The following is a 21595-nucleotide window of genomic DNA, read 5'->3' on the forward strand; positions in this document are numbered from 1 at the left end:
ATAAAATAAAATATAAAATATAAAACTCAGGACATCATATATAAAATTGTTAATTATTTTCAGTAATGTGTTTACTTAAAAAGGCGTAAATTTGGAAATAACGCATATTACACCGCATGTAAATAATTTAGAAATGGTGGTACATATATTACTGCACGATTTAAGGAAAATATCTAATCGCAATTTTTTGACAGACTTTGCGATTACGATTTGAGATTAAAATTTTTCATGTCATGATTCAGTTCAATATTCAGTGTGTAGTAATTTTCAAACATATGACGCAGCATGAGATACGATCAATATTAATTGATCTACATTCTAATGCAAGGATGACAATTTAAAGATGTGGTGTGTCAAGTTAAATAAAGTAATAATGAAAACATTTGGGGGCGACATTACATGTGTTTGGAGTTTGCATGTTCTCCTCATGTCGTCGTGGGGTTTCCTCTGGGTACTCCGGTTTCCCTCTACAGTCCAAAAACATGCTGAGGCTAATTGGACTTGCTGAATTGCCCATAGGTGTGCATGTGTGAGCGAATGGTGTGTGAGTGTGCCCTGCGATGGGCTGGCCCCCCATCCTGGGTTGTTCCCTGCCTCGGATAAGCTCCGGACCCCCCGCGACCCAGTAAGGATAAGCGGTTTGGAAAATGGATGGATGGATGAAAACATTTGCAAAGGAAAAAGAAAAATCTTCGAATCTTGCAGGTAACGGTGATTAGCCCCTATTAACAACAGCAGCTAACAACACTCGAAAAGCCGTAATGTTCATAACAGAGTGGCTGTTCTGTCCGTAAAGCTGGAAATTTTTAGTATGCATTTTATAAAATGCTGAATAAATAGAAGTCGTTTATTGGTAATTTCATGTCACTTCAGGTAGAAGTTTCTGCTTTTTAACAACTGTATACTGTTATTTTTTACGTGTTCAATGTTGCAAACTTTTTCAGACTTTCAGACTCAAGAAATCTTACAGAAAATCTATGTTCCATTCTGAACTTAAAATTAGCAGCATCAAAAACGTTACGGCAGTCTGCAAACCCTACGGACTATTTACAAGATAATTAAACTTACATACATGTAAATGTATGTGCAGAACAGAGAACATAAAATCTCACTCCATTCAGCTGACCAAAGTTGCCAGCCCGGCATTTTATTTAAACTGCAGTTTTCGACTGAATCGGCGTATCATTCCTTTGCTTTTTTACTCGGACAAATGTAAAACGAATGAATAAACATTATATGCGTCTCTTCTCGTACCTTTTTTAAATAAGACCGTGTGCCCATATCCAACTGTAATAGCTATCTATTCTTTTAGTATTTATGTTAAAGCAAGGCTTTTTTTATCACTGTCGTGGGATTAAAATTAATATTTGGAAATACTTAAATTAATAAGCACACAAACATATGACATTCTGCTTCCGACATTACGTCTCACTCCGTCACAATTTGAGGTTGCCGTTCATACAGTCTATGCTTTCGTTCGCCCCTGGTAGTTGGCTGACTTTTGGTTGAGAAAGGGCTCGATTTGACATGCAACAGAGGAGAGAAATGTTAATATCACCGACGATCATCTTAATTTAACTTAATTGTGGCAGCCAAAATCGTGATCGTGATTAAAATTCCATTAATTGTGCAGCCTTAGTGGTACGTGACAGCTGTCTACGAAGTGTAGTCCTGCATGGTTCTTACAAATAAAAAGCGCATCTGGATACTGGAGCAGCGGCTTTGCATCTACTGTAACTCACGGCATACATGCAAAAGCCCTCAGACTGATAATGCTGCTGAAAATCTGTGCGCTTCACCACAAACATTTCCCAGTGGATTCCCGGACTGATGCTTAAGACCTTAGACTAACCATTGGGATTTTCAAGTAACATTTGCAGTCGGGAAAACATGTTACATTTACCTTAAGGATAAAGAACACGGTCCTCTTCGGAAAAACTGCGTAGAAGTATCACAAAAAATGCAGACAAAATTTTTAAGTGAGCAACTTAAAAAAATAACAAGCTTGTGTTTTATATTTTAATCGTCCCTACCTTTACCATTAATGGTTTTGTAGTGATTCTGTCCAGAAATTTCCGCAGACAATATACCACAGAACCAAACTCCTTCCTCTTCATTCTGGGTAAAAGGGCGCAGACGAAAACTAGGTGTATTACCGCCACCCAGTGGCCTGGAGAATGAACTAAGGACTGGCAATGAATTTCGCTCTAACTCAGGTACTCGATTATTTTACCCCGAGATTCAAAATCCATCCCTGACACAAAATCATGGTCCCCTCACTTTCGCCAAGCGGGAGGGGGGATCGATCGTATGACCTGTCCTGCTCTCTAACTGAATATAAACTGGTTCTGTATGTATACTCATCCATTCATACATCTATTCCTTTTTTCATGTCCATTGTATTGCACACACAGATACTTCCTCAATAAAGTACAATAAAACTTTATAAAACGGGGCTCCAAAGTAGGATTGGACATTTAAGGGATTTACGATGCTTGATATAATCAAGTAATTCATCACATTACAATACAATCCCCAGATCAGAGGATATGAACACACAGCACAATAGAAACAGAACAGAAACAAACACATTACAGCCCATAATTAAAATATAAAAGGAAACAGAAAACTGATATTTTGTATCATTATCTTCTTTATAGAGTGGCAGGATGGTTGCCTCACACCTCTGTAACCTGGGTAGGAGTCTCTGCCAGGGTTCCATGTGTGTGGAGTTTGCATGTTCTCCCCATGCTGTCGTGGGGTTTCCTCAGCGTGGTTTGGTTTTGTCCAATTGTCCAAAAGCATGCTGATGCTGATTGCAGTTAACAAATTGCCCATAGGTGTATGTGTGTGTGTGAGTGAGTGACCCCTGTGATGGGTTTGCACCCCATCCTGGGTTGTTCCCTGCCTTGCGCCTGTAGCCTCTGGGATAGGCTCTGGACCCCCTGTGACCCTAAACATGATAAGCGCTATAAGAAAATGGCCGGATGGATGGATATCCTTCTTACCCCATCCCCCCTCCCTCTCCCCTATAAGGCGCCCCTGATTATGTGTAATGCTGTCTTCTGAGGACTGTGGATTATTTTCATCTGAAGCTTAATATAAAGTTATAAAAAGTAACACATGTATGTTTGAAAACTCTGCATGGCCTCTTGAGCAATGAGGAGGAAAAAATGGTATGAAACTCACAATGGTATCTATGTTCTCCATGTGCTGTTTGGACCAATTTATCTGTCTGCAAATGTCACTGTTAGGTATGATGACCAACAAAGGTGGTCACTTGTGCAGATAGAATAGTAGAGTTTATTCAGAAGCAATCCAAGGCGTATTCCACAGCATGAGTCCAAACCAGTGAAAGCCAAAACTGGGTCCAAATCACAAACGAAGCCGTGGTCGAGTGACGTGTGAGTGTCAGGTGATGAGCGTCAGACAGTACGAGGGGGAGATGGACTTGGGACTCAGGTTATGGACATAATCAGGCAACAAGGGCTGGACGGTCTCGTGGTCTGAAGACAAAAGGCAGGGTCAGGAAACGGGTAGGCAGGCAATCAGGTAGAAGTGAGATATAGGAAAACACTCAAACTCCAGAAAAATCAGGAAGATCTCACCTCTGAGCAGAACATTAGATTAACTAAAATAGTCTCCTCTCAGGAGATCAGTTGGAATCAGCTGTGAGGGCATAGCTACCAAAAACCGGAAAAATACCAATTTAGACACACATATCCTGGGCAGGCACCGTATTCAGGAGGGTCAGACCAGTTGGGGTTTCCCTGGGGGCGTGGGCTTTGTGACATCCAAGGATCCCTGGGGTTGATCCATGACAGTCACAGTATGCCCAAACCTCATAGAATGCTTTAACACCTTAGAGCAGGGTTGGCTAATCTTATCCGTATGCAGGATTTCGCCGCAACTCCCGAATTAGATAACTAATTAGAGGAGTGATTGGCTGAAGAGTCCTCACACCTGGGTTTGAACAGCTGACCTATAGGTTATCCCAAAAACGTCCATACACACCGGCCCTTTGTGGATAAGATTGGCCACCCCTGCCTTAGAGCTTACTTACCTTTTCAAGCTAACTGATTAACAGAAAATGAAACAAACACATGGCTATCGACTGGAATACAGTCCCAAACTTTAATGATACATTTACAGTTCACTAATTCAGGTTTTCACTTTCAACACTAGATCAAATGTCATTCACAGATAAGACACCTAAGGCAAAACATCAACCCAGCTGTCATGCCCCGCATTCCTCTCCCTTTGTTCTCTCCATTATGTGGTTCTAACAAGTCACACCTGTTATTCGTTTAACTCTTCCTCTCGGTATAACCTTTGTGTGGATCACCCCAGGTGCCTCTCGTCTGCTCCCTTGTCAGTGATGTACATAGTGCCTCCCTGTCTTGAGCTCCCAAGTCTGGTCAACTTTGCCACCTGTGTGTGCTCCCTAGTTTACCCTGAGTTCTGGACTAATTGTTTCTACCCCATTTTGACCCCCCGTGGTCCCTTTCCTTTCGCCTTGCTTGTTGATTTAGTTGAATAAAGCCCCTTTTGATTTTTCCCATGCCTGTCTTTGCCTCCCTTTCACCGTGACATGACAGAATGACCTGACAAACTGACAAAGCCATGTCAGCTCCCCAGCTCTCTTGCCGTTCGACAGTCCTTTCATTCCGTGAATGATCCCAAAGAACAATGTGTTGTGTAATCCCTGTTTATACTGGAGAGACGTCAACCCGAGACCAGAACTCGAGGACCGCGGTGTACCTCGAACGATGGCTCACTCTTCAGTTTCATCAACACAGACCCTGGCAAAGTTGGACTTCACTCTCCAGGATCTGTACTGGCGGATGCAGGATGATCCAGGGGTTCTTCCTCCTGTCCCCAGGAGGAGTGGAGTTCCACCCAATCCCAGAGCTCCACCTGCCTCCAAAGACTCCTGTCGTGCTTAGCCCATTTCCCGAGGTACCTGAACTCCTCCTGTTCTCTAAGATGTTAGAGTTCCCTCCGTCTACAGAGATTCCTGTCATGCATGACCCGTCGCCCAAGAAGCCTGAACGCCACCTGCTTCCTGAGGTGTCGGATGTCCGCCTGTCCCCAGAGGTGTGCCTGTCCAGGCCTACCAACCCTGATGAGGCCTCTGCAGTTCTGTGAAGTCTTGGCTTCGCTATGACCTCCGTCTTCCCACAAGTGCCCTGCTTTGCTGGTTCTCGAAAGCTCTGGTTCTGGTCTGCTCTCCGCCTGATGCCCAGGTTGTGCCCTATTTACAGACGGCAGCCCCTGCCTGCGGGCGGGCTGCAACCATCGCAACCTGACTTCCGGGTTGCTGCTAGCTCCAAGGAGGGGTATACAGGGAACGACCCTCTGGATGACCTAGAGTGGGAACGTCTAGGTCTGGCCCTGAGTTCTGCACTAAGATTCCCAGTTCCTGCCCCAGACTCAAGCTACCCAGTTCTCCCATCCTGAAAGAGCCTCTGGTGTACACAGGGATCCAGAAAGGGGGCCAGCTGAGTCTCGATCTCCCAGAGAGAGAGACTGGGGCACACTATCCTTGGCCACTACTTCGGTGCCTTTGGGCCCTCTTGCCCTGCTCGCCACTCGGGTCCCTCTGGTTCCTGTTCCTGCCGCCACTCCTGTTCTAGCCCTACAGGTTCCCCCTCAGTAACAAGTCCCTGCCCCAGCACCCAATGACAATGCAGTTAAGCCAGTACCAAAAATGATAATACACTAAAGATGGATTAAAAATAAAATATTGAATGTGGACAAGAAAATATGTTTTAAAATTAAAAAATCAAACATTCAAAACTATGAATGAAATTAATACCAAACGTAAATTATATAACTGCGCTGAGCGAAACATATAAGTCTCCCCCCTTGTGAAATTACTGGTAAAAATACCTATATTTCTCATTCCCGAACTGTACTGGTTATCTGTAGGATTCCAGAGAAAAAAAACTCTTCAATGTGTGTGCTCAAGTGGCATGAATGCTTAATGAAATACATAAGTCATCATTACTTGTATGATACAGACAAAATCCATGCAAAAACCCAGCAGCAAACAGAATAGCATTTAGGTTCTTTACAAAAATATAAAGACATATAAACTTAAAAACCGAAGGATAAAATTAATGACAATATTATAAAACATGTGTAGGTAAAATAAGTATTTATTGACAGATTAACAAATTAAACCGCTACAAGTTCATGACAATCTTTTGTGAAAATTTTATATTTCTAATTCCACCTTCATCTGTGGAAGAGGTGATAGCTATTTACAAAATGCTAGTGGACTTCACTTACACAGAAAGACATTCTGAATAAAGTACACAAAAACAGTTGAACAAATTTCAAATGTGTTCAATTTAAGTTCTCCATTTACACAACAGTATGTGCGATGCATGTGTTCATTTTCTTTTCTTCAACAAATCACAGTTTTTACTATATCACCTTTGTCAACTGAATGGATTCTCTCATGTTTTTTTAAGTTACTAATATTGGAAAATTTCTTTCCGCACACAGTGCAACAATGATGTCTTTCCCCCGAGGTCACTTTAAGATGTCTTCTTAAATATGATACATCGGTAAAACATCTTTTCACATGTTTTTTTAAGTTACTAATGTCAGAAAAACTCTTTCCACATACTGTACAAGTGTACGGTTTCTCACCAGAATGAATCCTTTTGTGCACTGTTAGGTGAATTGCTCGAGTAAAACTCTTTCCACATTCAGTACAAGTGTAAGGTCTCTCAGAGTGACAATGTCGTCCTAAGGATGCAGCGTCCTTAAAACTCTTCCCACATTTGCCACAGATACTTGGCCTTTCTCCAGAATGCTTTAAAAGGTGTTTTTTAAAAGTTGGTCGGGTGTAAAACCTCATGTCACACTCAACACACTGATATGGTTTTTCGCCGGAATGGAATCTCATGTGAACTTTTAAGGAATAAGCTACAGTAAACCTCTGTCCGCACTCAGAACAAATGTGGGGCTTTTCACCTGAGTGAACCCTCTGGTGTTTCTTTAAGTAGAATCTGGTTGTGAATCCTTTTCCACACTGGTCACAAATGTATGTTTTTTCCGTTAAATGAGTCTCTTTGTGTCTTGCGAAATGAGTCCGATTTGCAAAGGTCTTCCCACATTCATTACAACTGCGCATTTTTTCACTTGAAGAAGTGCTTTTGTGAACTTTTAAGGTAGAAAGGCTTTTCAAACTCTTTCCATAATCCAAACTACCATGCTTATTCATATTTGAATTATCCTGCTGGTGCTGCTCTATTTGGAGTGAGTCGACAAAATCACTTTCTTGATTATTGTGATCATTTTTGGAAAATGACAACTGCTTGGTATCTGGAGTTAATAAATCCATTTCAAAGCTCTCTTCTTCATCCTCTTTAGACAGCTGAATCTTAGAATTAGCTGCAATCTCAATGAAACCTGTTACGCTGTTGCTAAGTTCACGCTTCACACCTGTTTTCTCACCATGTGACTCAACCTTATGCCTTACCCGATATCCTGGATCAATGGTTTCAGTTTTAATTTGCTCAGATGCCAAACATTCTTCTAATCCCACTTTGACAATATTGTGATTCTGCATTGCATCTGTATTTTCTATGTGCTTGAAAATTGCTAGACGTCCTCTTGATTTAAATTTGGCTTCAGTAAATTTCTCACTATCGACACACTGTGCATTGGGCTCTTCTGCCACCTGAAAATAACCTGGATCGATATGTTCAGATTTGATTTGTCTTGCATTTGGAAAGACTTCATCAGTATCAGCATTCTGTATGATGGTTGTATTTGCTGTGTTGGCACAATCCGAATCAGATTTTTCACGAAAATGAACTTTAAGGTGTCTTCTTAAATATGTTATACACTTAAAATATTTCTCGCAATGGTCACACTTGTTTGGTTTTTCTTCTGAATGAGTTCTCATATGTACTGTTAATCCGCTTCCTTGTGCAAAACTTTTCTCACACAATGTGCAACTATACGGCTTCTCACCAGAATGAATTCTCATGTGTATTTTTAAGTGTATTCCCTGAGTAAAACCCTTTCCACATTCGGTACAGATGTACGGTTTTTCCCCAGAGTGAACTCTCTTGTGTACTTTTAAGCGAGAAGGGTTTTTAAAATGCTTTCCACAATCCAAACAACCATATTTATTCATGTTTGAATTATCCTGCTGATGCTGCTCTATTTGAAATGAGTCCATACAATCACTTTCTCGATTATTGTGATCATTACTGGATAATGACAACTGCTTGGTATCTGGAGTTAATAAATCCCTTTGAAATTTCTCTTCTTCATCCTCATTACACACCTCAGTCTTAGAATTAGTTGCAAAATCAATTAAATCTGTTAAGCCATCATTAACTTCACACTTCACACCTGTTCTGTCACAATCAGCAAACTTTGACTCAACATTATGTCTCAACTGATCATAGCCTGGATCAATCAATTCAGTTTTAATTTGCTCAGATGCCAGACATTCTTCTAGTCCCAATTTGACAATACGGAGATCCTGCATTGCATTTGAATTTTCTGTGTGCTTGAAAATTGCTAGACGTCCTCTTGACTCAGGTTTGGATTTGGCAAATTTCTCACTATCGACACACTGTGTATTGGGGTCTTCTGCCACCAGAATATAATCTGGATCAATATGCTCAAATTTGATTTGTCTTGCATTCGGATAGACTTCATCAGTATCAGCATTCTGTATGATGGTTGTACATGCTGTGTTGGCACAATCCAAATCAGATTTAGTCTCAACAGTTAATCTGTCTTGTGATTTTTCACCAGAATGAATTTTCAGGTGTTTTTTTAAGTAATAGATACACTTAAAATTTTTCCCACAATAGTCACAAATGCTTGATTTTTCTCCTGAATGAGTTCTCATATGTACTGTTAATCCGCTTCCTTGTGCAAAACTTTTCTCACACAGCGTGCAACTATATGGCTTCTCACCAGAATGAATTCTCATGTGTATGTTTAAGTGTGCTGCCTGAGTAAAACTCTTTCCACATTCAGTACAGCTGTACGGTTTTTCCCCAGAGTGAACTCTCTTGTGCCTAGTTAAGCGAAATAAACAAGTAAAACCCTTTCCACATTCAGTGCAACTGTATGGTTTTTCAGCTAAATGAATTTCACAATGTCTTCGTAAATAGATTGCATCCTTGAAACTTTTTCCACACTGACCACAGACATTTGGTCTTTCTCCAGAATGGTTTAAAATGTGGTTCTTGTAGGTTGCTCGGGTAAAAAATCTAATTCCACATTCGGTGCACTGATATGGTTTTTCACCAGAATGAAACCTCATGTGCACTTTTAAAGAATCTGCTGCAGTAAACCTCTGTCCGCATTCCGAACATACATGGGGCTTTTCACCCGTGTGAACTCTCTGGTGTTTCTTCAAATACTCTGAACGGGTGAAACCTTTTCCACACTGTTCACAAATATATTTTTTTTCAGCTGAGTGCATTTTCATGTGTCTTGTTAAGGCAGCTACATTGGGAAATATCTTTCCACATTCCTTGCAACCATGTGTTTGTTCATCTGAATAAGGGTTCCTGTCTGTCCTTGTCAAAAGTCCTCCATTGCTCAAATCAATTCCATTCAAGTGAAGATGCTGGTGCTGTTTCTTATCAAATGCATTATTGGAACTTCTTACAAACTGCAAAGAGCCTAACCAATCAGTATGAATGTCTTTCCTCTGAGATGAAGGAATGGGCTGCTCCTCTTGATGAGCTCCGTTTGATCTCTCTTTACAATCCCATTCTAGTCGTGCCTCTGATTTCTCCTCTATAAATCCACTGGAAACTACTATATCTCCACTTGATTCAGACTTTATTTGGTCGACTGTAATTTCACCCCCATTAGTGCACTGAGAGTCATTGTACTGTGATGAACAAACTGAATCTGGACCAGTCCCTTTCTCTCTTTGATGATACTCCAGGCAAACTCCCAATCCCATCTTCTCAGTGCCGGGATTCTGCATAGCAGCAACATCCCCTGTATGGGTGCAGCCCAGATCAAATTCATTTTTAACACACAAGGCCATGATTCCTCACTTCACAGGCCAGGGCGTCAAGTGTAACATGCTCAGTCCCTCACTACGCTGTTCTCCGAGCTCTTCTTCCTTGTACGTTGTTTTGTTTGTGATCGTCTCTGTGAGCTGCTGTGAATATACACTGTGATTCACCTGTGATGGAGGAGGATTCATTTTACATAGAGCCCCACACTCACCAGAGACTCATCAACCCACACAGCAGAGTTCAAGCCCCTGCTACTGAAGCCTATGCTGAATCAGAAAAAGGTTAGCTTTTTCATCATTATTCACAGTTTTGACAAACGTAATTAATTGCTTGAACAATATTAGCAGTTTAGTACTGGTGAAGAAGAAATAATCTAGCAATATCCATTTTAAAACAACAGAATACCAAAATATATCCCTGTTATTAAAAAAGTAAACTTGGGGCGATCTTTCCTGTGAACATTAGCTGCATTAAAAGTCACACAAATGTAACTATTTCCAACTCCATTTTGTTATATCTAGCTTGCAAATATGTGAATTATTATTAAAATATTAAAGAAAAACGTTATATATACTGAATGACTGAATCCAGTTTTAACATTCACATTATATAAACTAAACACGGTCTCAAACAGGAGTCGTTATCGATTTTTTGTTAGTATTGCGAGTTACTATACTTTCGAATCGTCGTGTTTTACAATGAAGTCTAACTGGGGAAAAAAGGAATATTCGCTCATTTATGATGCGAAGCATTTTTACTCAGTAACCCCAACGACCGTAGATATAAAACGTTTGGAAATTCATTAGAAGCTGAGTTGTCTGTTCCACTAATTTATCTTACTTAACTCCGACAGATCGTTAGAAACAGTTTTTAAAATAGCAAAGGCGCAATATATAGGTAACAATTAATATTAGGCTATATCCTAATACGATTATCATTTTCATTGTTTTAACACAGCATTTCAATGCTGAAAATTTCTTGATCATGTCATGTTTTAATAATGCGAAAGTTTCGTTTTTCATAAAATATAAAACTCAGGACATCATACATAAAATTGTTAATTTTCAGTGACGTGTTTACTTAAAAAGGCTGAAATTTGGAAATAACGCATCCTGCACTATATGTAAATAATTTAGAAATGGTGGTACGTGACAGTTGTCTACGAAGTGTAGCCCTGTACGGTTCTTACAAATAAAAAGCGCATCTGGATACTGGAGCAGCGGCTTTGCACTTCAAGTAACTCATGGCATAAATGCAAAAGCCCTCACACTGATAATGCTGTTGAAAATCTGAACGCTTCACCATAAACATTTCCTAGTGGATTCCCGGAGTGATGCTTAATTTTTAACCTTAGAGTTAGACTCGAATTTTCAAGTAGCATTTGCAGTCGGGAAAAGAACTTTCCCGAAAAACATGCTAAATTTACCTTAAGAATAAAGCAGAGTCCTCTTCGAAAAAACTGCGCAGGAGAAGTATCACAAAAAATGCAGATAAAATCTGCAAGTGAGCAATTACTTTCAGAGCTATAAAAAATAACAAGCTTGTGTTTTATATTTGAATCGTCCCTACCTTTACCATTAATGGTTTTGTAGTGATTCTGCCCAGAAATTTCCGCAGACAATATACCACAGAACCAAACTCCTTCCTCTTCATTCTGGGTAAAAGGGCGCAGACGATAACTAGGTGCATTACCGCCACCCAGTGATCTGGAGAGTGAACTAAGGACTGGCAATGAATTTAGCTCTAACTCAGGTACTCGATTATTTTACCCCGAGATTCAAATTCCATCACTGACACAAAATCATGGTCCCCTCACTTTCGCCAAGCGGGAGGGGGGATCGATCGCATGACCTGTCCTGCTCTCTAACTGAATATAAACTGGTTCTGTATGTATACTCATCCATTCATACATCTATTCCTTTTTTCATGTCCATTGTATTGCACACATAGATACTTCCTCAATAAAGTACAATAAAACTTTATAAAACGGGGCTCTATAGTACAATTGGACATTTAAGGGATTTACGATGCTTGAGATAATAGTAATTCATCACATTACAATACAATCCCCAGACCAGAGGATATGAACACACAGCACAATAGAAACAGAACAGAAACAAACACATTACAGCCCATAATTAAAAGATAAAAGGAAACAGAAAACTGATATTTTGTATCTTTATCTCCTTTATAGAGTGGCAGGATGGTGCAGTGGTTGCACTGTTGCCTCACACCTCTGTAACCTGGGTAGGAGTCTCTGCCAGGGTTCCATGTGTGTGGAGTTTGCATGTTCTCCCCATGCTGTCGTGGGGTTTCCTCAGCGTGGTTTGGTTTTGTCCAATTGTCCAAAAGCATGCTGATGCTGATTGCAGTTAACAAATTGCCCATAGGTGTGTGTGTGTGTGTGTGCCCTGTGATGGGTTTGCACCCCATCCTGGGTTGTTCCCTGCCTTGCGCCTGTAGCCTCTGGGATAGGCTCTGGACCCCCTGTGACCCTAAACATGATAAGCGCTATAAGAAAATGGCCGGATGGATGGATATCCTTCTTACCCCATCCCCCCTCCCTCTCCCCTATAAGGCGCCCCTGATTATGTGTAATGCTGTCTTCTGAGGACTGTGGATTATTTTCATCTGAAGCTTAATATAAAGTTATAAAAAGTAACACATGTATGTTTGAAAACTCTGCATGGCCTCTTGAGCAATGAGGAGGGAAAAATGGTATGAAACTCACAATGGTATCTATGTTCTCCATGTGCTCTTTGGATCAATTTATCTGTCTACAAATGCCACTGTCAGGTATGATGACCAACAAAGGTGGTCACTTGCGTGGATACAGGGTAGAAAAGCAGAGTTTATTCAGGAGCAATCAAAGCCATAATCCACAGCCTGAGTCGACACCAGCGAATGCCAAAGCAGGATCCATATCACAAGCGAAGTCGTGGTCGAGTGACGTGTGAGTGTCAGGTGATGAGCGTCAGACAGTACGAGGGGGAGATGGACTTGGGACTCAGGTTTTGGACATAATCAGGCAACAAGGGCTGGACGGTCTCGTGGTCTGAAGACAAAAGGCAGGGTCAGGAAACGGGTAGGCAGGCAATCAGGTAGAACTGAGATATAGGAAAACACTCAAACTACAGAAAAATCAGGAAGATCTCACTTCTGAGCAGAACATTAGGTGAACAAAAATAGTCTCCACTCAGGAGATTAGTTAGAATCAGCTGTGAGGGCGTAGCTACCAAAAACCGGAAAAATACCAATGCAGACACACGTAACCTGGGCTGGCACCGTATTCAGGAGGGTCAGACCGGTTGGGGCATCCCTGGGCCATGGGCTTTATGACATCATCCAGGGCTCCCCGGGACTGATCCGTGACTGTCACAGTACACCCAAACCTCTTAGAATGCAATGAAACTCTACTTACTCACTTACTTTTGGTCTGCTCTCCGCATGGTACCCCAATTGTGCCCTATTTACGGACAGCAGCCCCTGCCTGCGGGTGGGCTGCAACCATCGTAACCTGACTTTCGGGCTGCTGCTGGCTCCGAGGAGGGGTATCCAAGGAACGACCCTCTGGATGACCTAGAGTGGGACCCTCTAGGTCTGGCCCTGAGTTCTGCACTAGGATTCCTAGTTCCTGTCCCAGACTCAAGCTACCCAGTTCTCCCATCCTGAAAGAGCCTCTGGTGTACACAGGGATCCAGAAAGGGGGCCAGCTGAGTCTTGATCTCCCAGAGAGAGAGACTGGGGCACACTATTCTTGGCCACTACTTCGGTGCCTTTGGGCCCTCTTGCCCTGCTCGCCACTTGGGTCCCTCCGGTTCCTGTTCCTGCCGCCACTCTCCTGTTCTCGCCCTACAGGTTCCCCCTCAGTAACAAGTCCCTGCCCCAGCACCCAATGACAATGCAGTTAAGCCAGTACCAAAAATGATAATAAAGATGGATTAAAAATAAAATATTGAATGTGGACAAGAAAATATGTTTTAAAATTAAAAAATCAAACATTCAAAACTATGAATGAAATTAATACCAAACGTAAATTATATAACTGCACTGAGCAAAATGTATAAGTCTTCCCCCTTGTGAAATTACTGGTAAAAATACCTATATTTCTCATTCCCGAACTGTACTGGTTATCTGTAGGATTCCAGAGAAAAAAAACTCTTCAATGTGTGTGCTCAAGTGGCATGAATGCTTAATGAAATACATAAGTCATCATTACTTGTATGATACAGACAAAATCCATGCAAAAACCCAGCAGCAAACAGAATAGCATTTAGGTTCTTTACAAAAATATAGAAATATAAACGTAAAAACCAAAGGATAAAATTAATGACAATATCATACAACGTATGTAGGTAAAATAAGTATTTATTGACAGATTAACAAATTAAACCGCTACAAGTTCATGACAATCTTTTGTGAAAATTTTATATTTCTAATTCCACCTTCATCTGTGGAAGAGGCGATTGCTGTTTACAAAATGCTAGCGGACTTCACTTACACAGAAAGACATTCATGCATTCATTCATTTTCCAAACCGCTTATCCTACTGGGTTGCGGGGGGTCCGGAGCCTATCCTGAAAGCAATGGCCATGAGGCAGGAAACAACCCAGGATGGGGGGCCATCCCATCGCAGGGCACACTCACACACCAATCACTCACACATGCACATCTACGGGCAATTTAGCAAGTTCAATTAGCCTCAGCATGTTTTTGGAATGTGGGGGGAAACCGGAGTACCCGGAGAAAACCCCACGACAACATGGGGAGAACATGCAAACTCCGCACACATGTGACCCAGGCGGAGACTCGAACCTGGGTCCCAGAGGTGTGAGGCAACAGTGCTAACCACTGCACCACCATGCTGCCCCTACACAGAAAAACATTCTGAATTAAGTACACAAAAACAGTTGAACAAAATTTCAAATGTGTTAAATTTAAGTTCCCCATTTACATAACAGTGTATGTGTTCATTTTCTTTTCTTCAAATTTCAACAAATCCCTGCTTTTACTACATCACCTTTGTCAGCTGAATGGATTCTCTCATGTTTTCTTACGTTACTACTGGTGGAAAATTTCTTTCCGCACACAGTGCAACAATAAGGTCTTTCCCCCGAGGTCACTTTAAGATGTTTTCTTAAATATGTTATACACTTAAAACGTTTCCCACAATGGTCACACTTGTTTGGTTTGTCTTCTGAATGAGTTCTCAAATGTACTGTTAATCCGCTTCTTTGTGCGAAACTTTTCTCACACAATGTGCAACTATACGGCTTCTCACCAGAATGAATTCTCTTGTGTACTTTTAAGTGTATTCCCTGAGTAAAACCCTTTCCACATTCGGTACAGATGTGCGGTTTTTCCCCAGAGTGAACTCTCTTGTGTACTTTTAAGCGAGAAGGGCTTTTAAAACTCTTTCCACAATCCAAACAACTATATTTATTCATGTCTGAATTATCCTGCTGATGCTGCTCTATTTGAAATGAGTTGACACAATCACTTTTTTGATTATCATGATCATTTCTGGAAAATGACAACTGCTTGGTATCTGGAGTTAATAAATCCCTTTGAAATTTCTCTTCTTCATCCTCATTACACACCTCAGTCTTAGAATTAGTTGCAAAATCAATTAAATCTGTTAAGCCATCATTAACTTCACCCTTCACACCTGTTCTCTCACAATCAGCAAACTGTGACTCAACATTATGTCTCACCTGATCATAGCCTGGATCAATCAATTCAGTTTTAATTTGCTCAGATGCCAGACATTCTTCTAGTCCCAATTTGTCAATACGGAGATCCTGCTTTGCATTTGAATTTTCTGTGTGCTTGAAAATTGCTAGACCTCCTCTTGACTCAAGATTGGCTTCAGTAAATTTCTCACTATCAACACACTGTGTATTGGGGTCTTCTGCCACCTGAATATAATCTGGATCAATATTCTCAGGTTTAATTTGCCTTGCATTGACTTCATCAATATCGGCATTCTGTTTGATGGTTGTACATGCTGTGTTGGCACAATCTGTATCAGATTCAGTCTTAACAGTTAATCTGTCTTGTGATTTTTCACCAGAATGAAGAGTCAGGTGTTTTTTTAAGTAAGACATACACTTAAAATGTTTCCCACAATGTTCACAAATGCTTGGATTTTCTCCTGAATGTGTTCTCATATGTACTGTTAATCCACTTCCTTGTGCAAAACTTTTCTCACACAGCGTGCAACTATATGGCTTCTCACCAGAATGAATTCTCATATGTATCTTTAAATTTGCTGCCTGAGTAAAACTCTTTCCACATTCAGTACAGCTGTACGGTTTTTCCCCAGAGTGAACTCTCTTGTGCCTAGTTAAGCGAAATAAAGAAGTAAAACCCTTTCCACATTCATTGCAATTGTACGGTTTTTCAGTTAAATGAATTTCACAATGTCTTCGTAAATAGATTGCATCCTTAAAACCCTTTCCGCAATGACCACAGACATTTGGTCTTTCTCCAGAATGGTTTAAAATGTGGTTCTTGTAGGTTGCTCGGGTAAAAAACCTCATTCCACATTCGGTGCACTGATATGGTTTTTCACCAGAATGAAACCTCATGTGCACTTTTAAAGAATCTGATGCAGTAAACCTCTGTCCGCATTCCGAACATACATAGGGCTTTTCACCCGTGTGAACTCTCTGGTGTCTCTTCAAGTATACTGGATGGATGAAACCTTTTCCACACTGTTCACAAGTGTTTTTTTTTTCAGGTGAATGCATTTTCATATGTCTTTTTAAGCCAGCTACTTTAGGAAATATCTTTCCACATTCCTTGCAACCATGTGTTTGTTCACCTGAATAAAGGTTACTGGCTCTCCTTGTACGGCAAAGCCTTCTATTGCTCAAATCAGTTCCATTCAAGTGAAGATGCTGGTGCTGTTTCTTATCAAATGCATTAGTGGAACTTGTTACAAACTGCAAAGAGCCTAACCAATCAGTATGAATGTCTTTCCTCTGAGATGAAGGAATGGGCTGCTCCTCTTGATGAGCTCCGTTTGATCTCTCTTTACAATCCAATTCTAGTCGTGCCTCTGATTTCTCCTCTACAAATCCACTGGAAACTACTATATCTCCACTTGATTCAGACTTTATTTGGTCGACTGCAATTTCACCCCCATTAGTGCACTGAGAGTCATTGTACTGTGATGAACAAACTGAATCAGGACCAGTCCCTTTCTGTGCTTGATGATACTCCAGGCAAACTCCCAATCCCATCTTCTCAGTGCCGGGATTCTGCATAGCAGCAACATCCCCTGTATGGGTGCAGCCCAGATCAGATTCATTTTTAACACACAAGGCCATGATTCCTCACTTCGCAGGCCAGGGCGTCAAGAGTAACATGCTCAGTCCCTCACTACGCTGTTCTCTGAGCTCCTCTTCCTTGCACGTTGTTTATACGTTGCACGTTGTTCGTCTCTGTGAGCTGCTGTGAATATACACTGTGATTCACCTGTGATGGAGGAGGATTCATTTTACATAGAGCCCCACACTCACCAGAGACTCATCAACCCACACAGCAGTGTTCAAGTCCCTGCTACTGAAGCCTATGCTGAATCAGAAAAAGGCTAGCTTTTTCACGATTAATATTTCACGAACATTATTCACGATTCTGACAAACGTAGCTAGTTACTTCAACAATATTAGCAGTTTAGTACTGGTGAAGAAATAATCTAGCAATATCCATTTAAAAACAACAGAATACCAAAATATATCTCTGTTATTAAAAAAGTGAACTTGTGGCGATCTTTCCTGTGAACAACAAATGTATTAAAAGAACATAAATTTATAAATGAGAGGAGACCAATCTGCCTACCAAGCTCATTTGGGAAGAAATTAACTAATAGCTCAGAGTTGTTAAAATATTATCTAGCTCTGATTTAAAGGAACCCAGGGTTTTAGCATAAGAACACACAAATGTAACTATACATCAATTTGGAGGTATTCATTCCAACTACATTTTATTATATGTAGCTTGCAAATATGCAAATTACTATTAAAATATTGAAGATAAACCTTATATACTGAATGATTAAGTCAAATTTCAACATTCAGATTATATAAACTAAACATGATCTCAAACAGGAGTCGTTACCGATTATGTGTTAGTATTCAGGACTGCTAACTTTTCAGTGGTATGTTTAGAATGAACTATAATTTATTTGCTCATTCATGATCTGAAGCATTTTTACTCAGTAAACGCAACGACCTTGGATTAAACATTTGGAAATTCCGTTGTGCTCATAGAAGCAGAGTTGTTTGTCCCAATAATTTATCTTATTATACGTCGACAGATCTTTAAAAATAGCTACACTTTAAAGGTGTTATTAAAATTGACATGCCGCCATATCCAGGTAACAGTTATATTAACTGTTACCTGGATATGGCAGCATGTCAATTATAATAAAATATATATTATTATGTATATATTTCAACACAATTATTTTCATTGTTTTAACACAGCATTTCAATGTTGAAAACGTCTTGATCGTGTCAAATTTTGATAATGTGAAAGTTTTGATTGTCAAAATATAAAACTCAGGACAGTATATATAAAACTTAAATATTTTCAGCAACATGTGTACTTAAAAAGGCTAATGTAGCTGCAAAGGAAAGCAGAATGTTATTTGACGATATTAGGATTATGAGTAACAAAAATGATGTGGTGGTTATGGGTGATTTTAATTTACCTAGGATACAGTGGGACATGGCTCTGGCTCTTCTGTAAATGAACTTGAGATGGTGGAATTAGTACAGGATCATTTTTCTTTCTCAGTTTGTTAACACCCCTACCAGGGGAGAAGCCCTTCTTGATCTTGTTTTCTCTAATAACCAAGATAGGATTGGAAAATTAGAGGTTTTAGAACCGCTGGATGGTAGTGATCACAGCGTGGTTAAATTTGAGGTTAATTTTAGTGTCTGAAGAACAAAGTCCAAAACAAAAATATACAATGTTAGGAAGGTTAACTTTAATGGAGTGAGACTGAAACTAGATACTGTAAACTGGATGGAGTTAAATAGCAAAACTGTTAAATGGATTTTTTAAAAAGCACATTATTGCAAGTGCAAGAGGACTTCATACCTGTTTCCAGCAGAATTAAATCTAGGAAACTCTAACCAAGGTGGTTTACTACGGAAATTAAGTGAGGAGAAAAAGTGCTCTGTTCCACAAATGGAAAATAATTAATGATTTTAAAATAAACCAGGAGTATCCAAGTCTACAGGCTGAGTTAAAAAATAAACTCTCCAAGAGGAATATAGATTGACTGCATTGGAGGCTAAGAATGACAATAAAAGTTTCTTCTAATATTTTAACTCCAAAAGAGCTCTTAAAGCTGAAGTCACTAATTTGCAGGATAGTAAGGGCCTTATAACTGAAAATCAAATTGATATAGTAAATAACTTACCACCATTTAGTACGAATACAGAGTTTATGACCTCTATATATATATATATATATATATATATAAAAAACTGTGGCTGATGTGGTACAAAGCCTAGCTAAGTTCAAAAGAAATAAATCGCACGGCCCTGATGGCATCTTATCTATAGTTTTAAAAGAGATGAGGGAAATTATTAGCCAACCTTTAACTTTACTATTCCAAAAATCACCAAAATGGATTTAGGAGCAGTAGATCCTGTTTAACTAATTTACTTCAGTTGAGGAAGCCAGAACAGAAATTGATCACAAAAAGGCCTACAATGCGATCTACTTAGATTTCCAGAAGGCCTGTGTTGTCCCCCACAAACGGCTCTTGCTTATGTTCAAAACTTCAGGGATTTTAGGAACTGTAGCAGAAACTGGTTAACAGACAGAAATTAGTGAGCAGTTATTAGAGGCACAATGTCACAGTGGGCCTGCGTTCATAGTGGGGTACCTCAGGGTACAATTTTAGGACCACTATTGTTCCTAATTTACATTAATGATATTGATACCAATACATACAGCAAACTGGTTAAATTTGCAGATGACACCAAGGTGGGTGGTGTAGCAGATACTGATCTAGCAGCATAGAGGCTACAATGGGATCTGGATTTAATTAGCGACTGAGCTGATACCCGTCATATTTAATTTAACATAGAGGTAATCCTTGTAAGGTAATCCATGCAGGGAGCAGAAATATACAGTACAGATATTTTATGGGTTCCTCTGAAATAAAGGTAGCTGATTACGCGAAAGACCTCAGTGTGTATGTTGATGCTTCCATGTTCCACTCTCATAAGTGTGGGGAAGCAATAAAAAAGGCCAATAGGATGTTGGATTACATCACTAGGTCTGTGGAGTTTAAGTCAAGGGAGGTTATGCTACGATTATATAATTCCTTGGTAAGACCCCACCTAGAATATTGTGTGCAGGTTTAGTCACCATTCCTTAAGAAGGACATTGCTGCCTTGGAAAAGGTTCAACGTAGGGCTACGGGAATGACTCCTGGTCTTAGAGGAGTGTCTTATGAGGAGAGGTTAGCTGAGCTGAATCTGTTTAGCCTCGAGCAAAGGAGACTAAGGGGGGACATGATCCAGGTATGTACAGTAAGATTCTAATAGGTCTGGATGCTATTCAGCCAAATAGCTATTTCAATATTAGTTTAAATACTAGAACTCGTGGCCATGAGCGGAAATTAGCGGGAGAAAGAAATTTGAGGAAGCACTTCTTCACACAGCGTGTAGTTAGCGTATGGAATAGTCTTCCTGTTAGTGTAGCGCAATCTAAAACACTGGGTTCCTTTAAATCAGAGCTAGATAAGATTTTAACAACTCTGAGCCATTAGTTAAGTTCTCCCAAAAGGAGCTTGATGGCCTCCTCTCGTTTGTAAATTTCTTGTGTTCTTATTTGGAAATTTACGCAAATTACACCGTATGTAGTAAATAATTTAGATATCGTGGAACGTGATAGTTTTCTACGAAGTGGAGCCCTGTACGGTTCTTACAAATAAAAACAGCATCTAGATACTGGGCCAGCGGCTTTGCACCTCCTGTAACTCATGGCATAAATGCAAAAGCCCTCAGACTGATAATGCTGCTGAAAATCTGTCCGCTTCACCATAAAAATTTCCTAGTGGATTCCCGGACTGATGCTTAATTTTTAACCCCAGACTAACAATTCGGATTTCAAGTAGCATTTTCAGTCGGGAAAACAATTTAATAACAAAAACATGCAAAATTTACCTTAAGAATAAAGAACACGGTCCTCTTCGAAAAAAATGTGTAGAAGAATAATGTCACCACAAAAACTCAGCCCACATATATAAGTAAGCAAACTATTTCAGTGCTACAGAAAACCAACAAGCTTGTGTTTTACATTTGAACCATTCGTATCCCCACCATTAATGGTTTTGTAGTAATCCTGCCCATAGACTTCCGCAGACAATATACCACAGAACGCAACTTCTTCCTCTTTGTTCTGGGTAAGATGGCGCAGATATCAATGGTATGTGCATTACCGCCCCCTAGCGGCGTGGAGAGTGAAATAAGAATTGACAATGAACTGCGCTCTAACTCAGGGGTACTCAGTTATTTTATCCCGAGATTAAAATTCCATCACTG

The 21595-nt window shown here is 40.2% G+C and overlaps 3 protein-coding genes across 18 annotated transcripts in view; all 3 read right to left on the reverse strand.

Annotated features, from left to right (window-relative positions):
- Positions 1 to 11598, reverse strand: part of LOC125709638 (zinc finger protein 184-like) — a 42615-nt gene extending 31017 nt beyond the window's left edge. Inside the window, exons 1-2 of the mRNA XM_048978293.1 lie at positions 11449 to 11598; positions 9303 to 10189 (exon numbers count right to left, since the gene is read on the reverse strand). Coding sequence (XP_048834250.1) covers positions 9303 to 10048 — 746 coding nt within the window. The 5' untranslated portion in view covers positions 10049 to 10189; positions 11449 to 11598. The remainder of the gene's footprint in view (positions 1 to 9302; positions 10190 to 11448) is intronic.
- The window catches only part of LOC125709635 (zinc finger protein ZFP2-like), a 44399-nt gene extending 22942 nt beyond the window's left edge, over positions 1 to 21457 (reverse strand). For 2 of the 16 annotated variants that reach the window (XM_048978276.1, XM_048978275.1), the window contains exons 1-3: positions 21218 to 21454; positions 16542 to 17504; positions 6836 to 9236 (exon numbers count right to left, since the gene is read on the reverse strand). In XM_048978276.1, the coding sequence (XP_048834233.1) occupies positions 6836 to 9236; positions 16542 to 17356 (3216 nt within the window). In that variant the 5' untranslated portion in view covers positions 17357 to 17504; positions 21218 to 21454. Of the gene's footprint in view, positions 1 to 399; positions 2145 to 6145; positions 9237 to 11591; positions 11711 to 16541; positions 17505 to 21217 lie in introns of those variants that run through there. The other 14 variants (XM_048978289.1, XM_048978281.1, XM_048978280.1 and 11 more) reach the window with 13 other exon arrangements.
- Positions 1 to 21595, reverse strand: part of LOC125709641 (zinc finger protein 571-like) — a 58376-nt gene that overhangs the window by 22318 nt on the left and 14463 nt on the right. The gene's annotated exons all lie outside the window — the stretch shown is intronic.

The sequence above is a fragment of the Brienomyrus brachyistius genome, chromosome 16 (genome assembly GCF_023856365.1).
Source record: "Brienomyrus brachyistius isolate T26 chromosome 16, BBRACH_0.4, whole genome shotgun sequence".
Lineage (NCBI taxonomy): Eukaryota > Metazoa > Chordata > Actinopteri > Osteoglossiformes > Mormyridae > Brienomyrus > Brienomyrus brachyistius.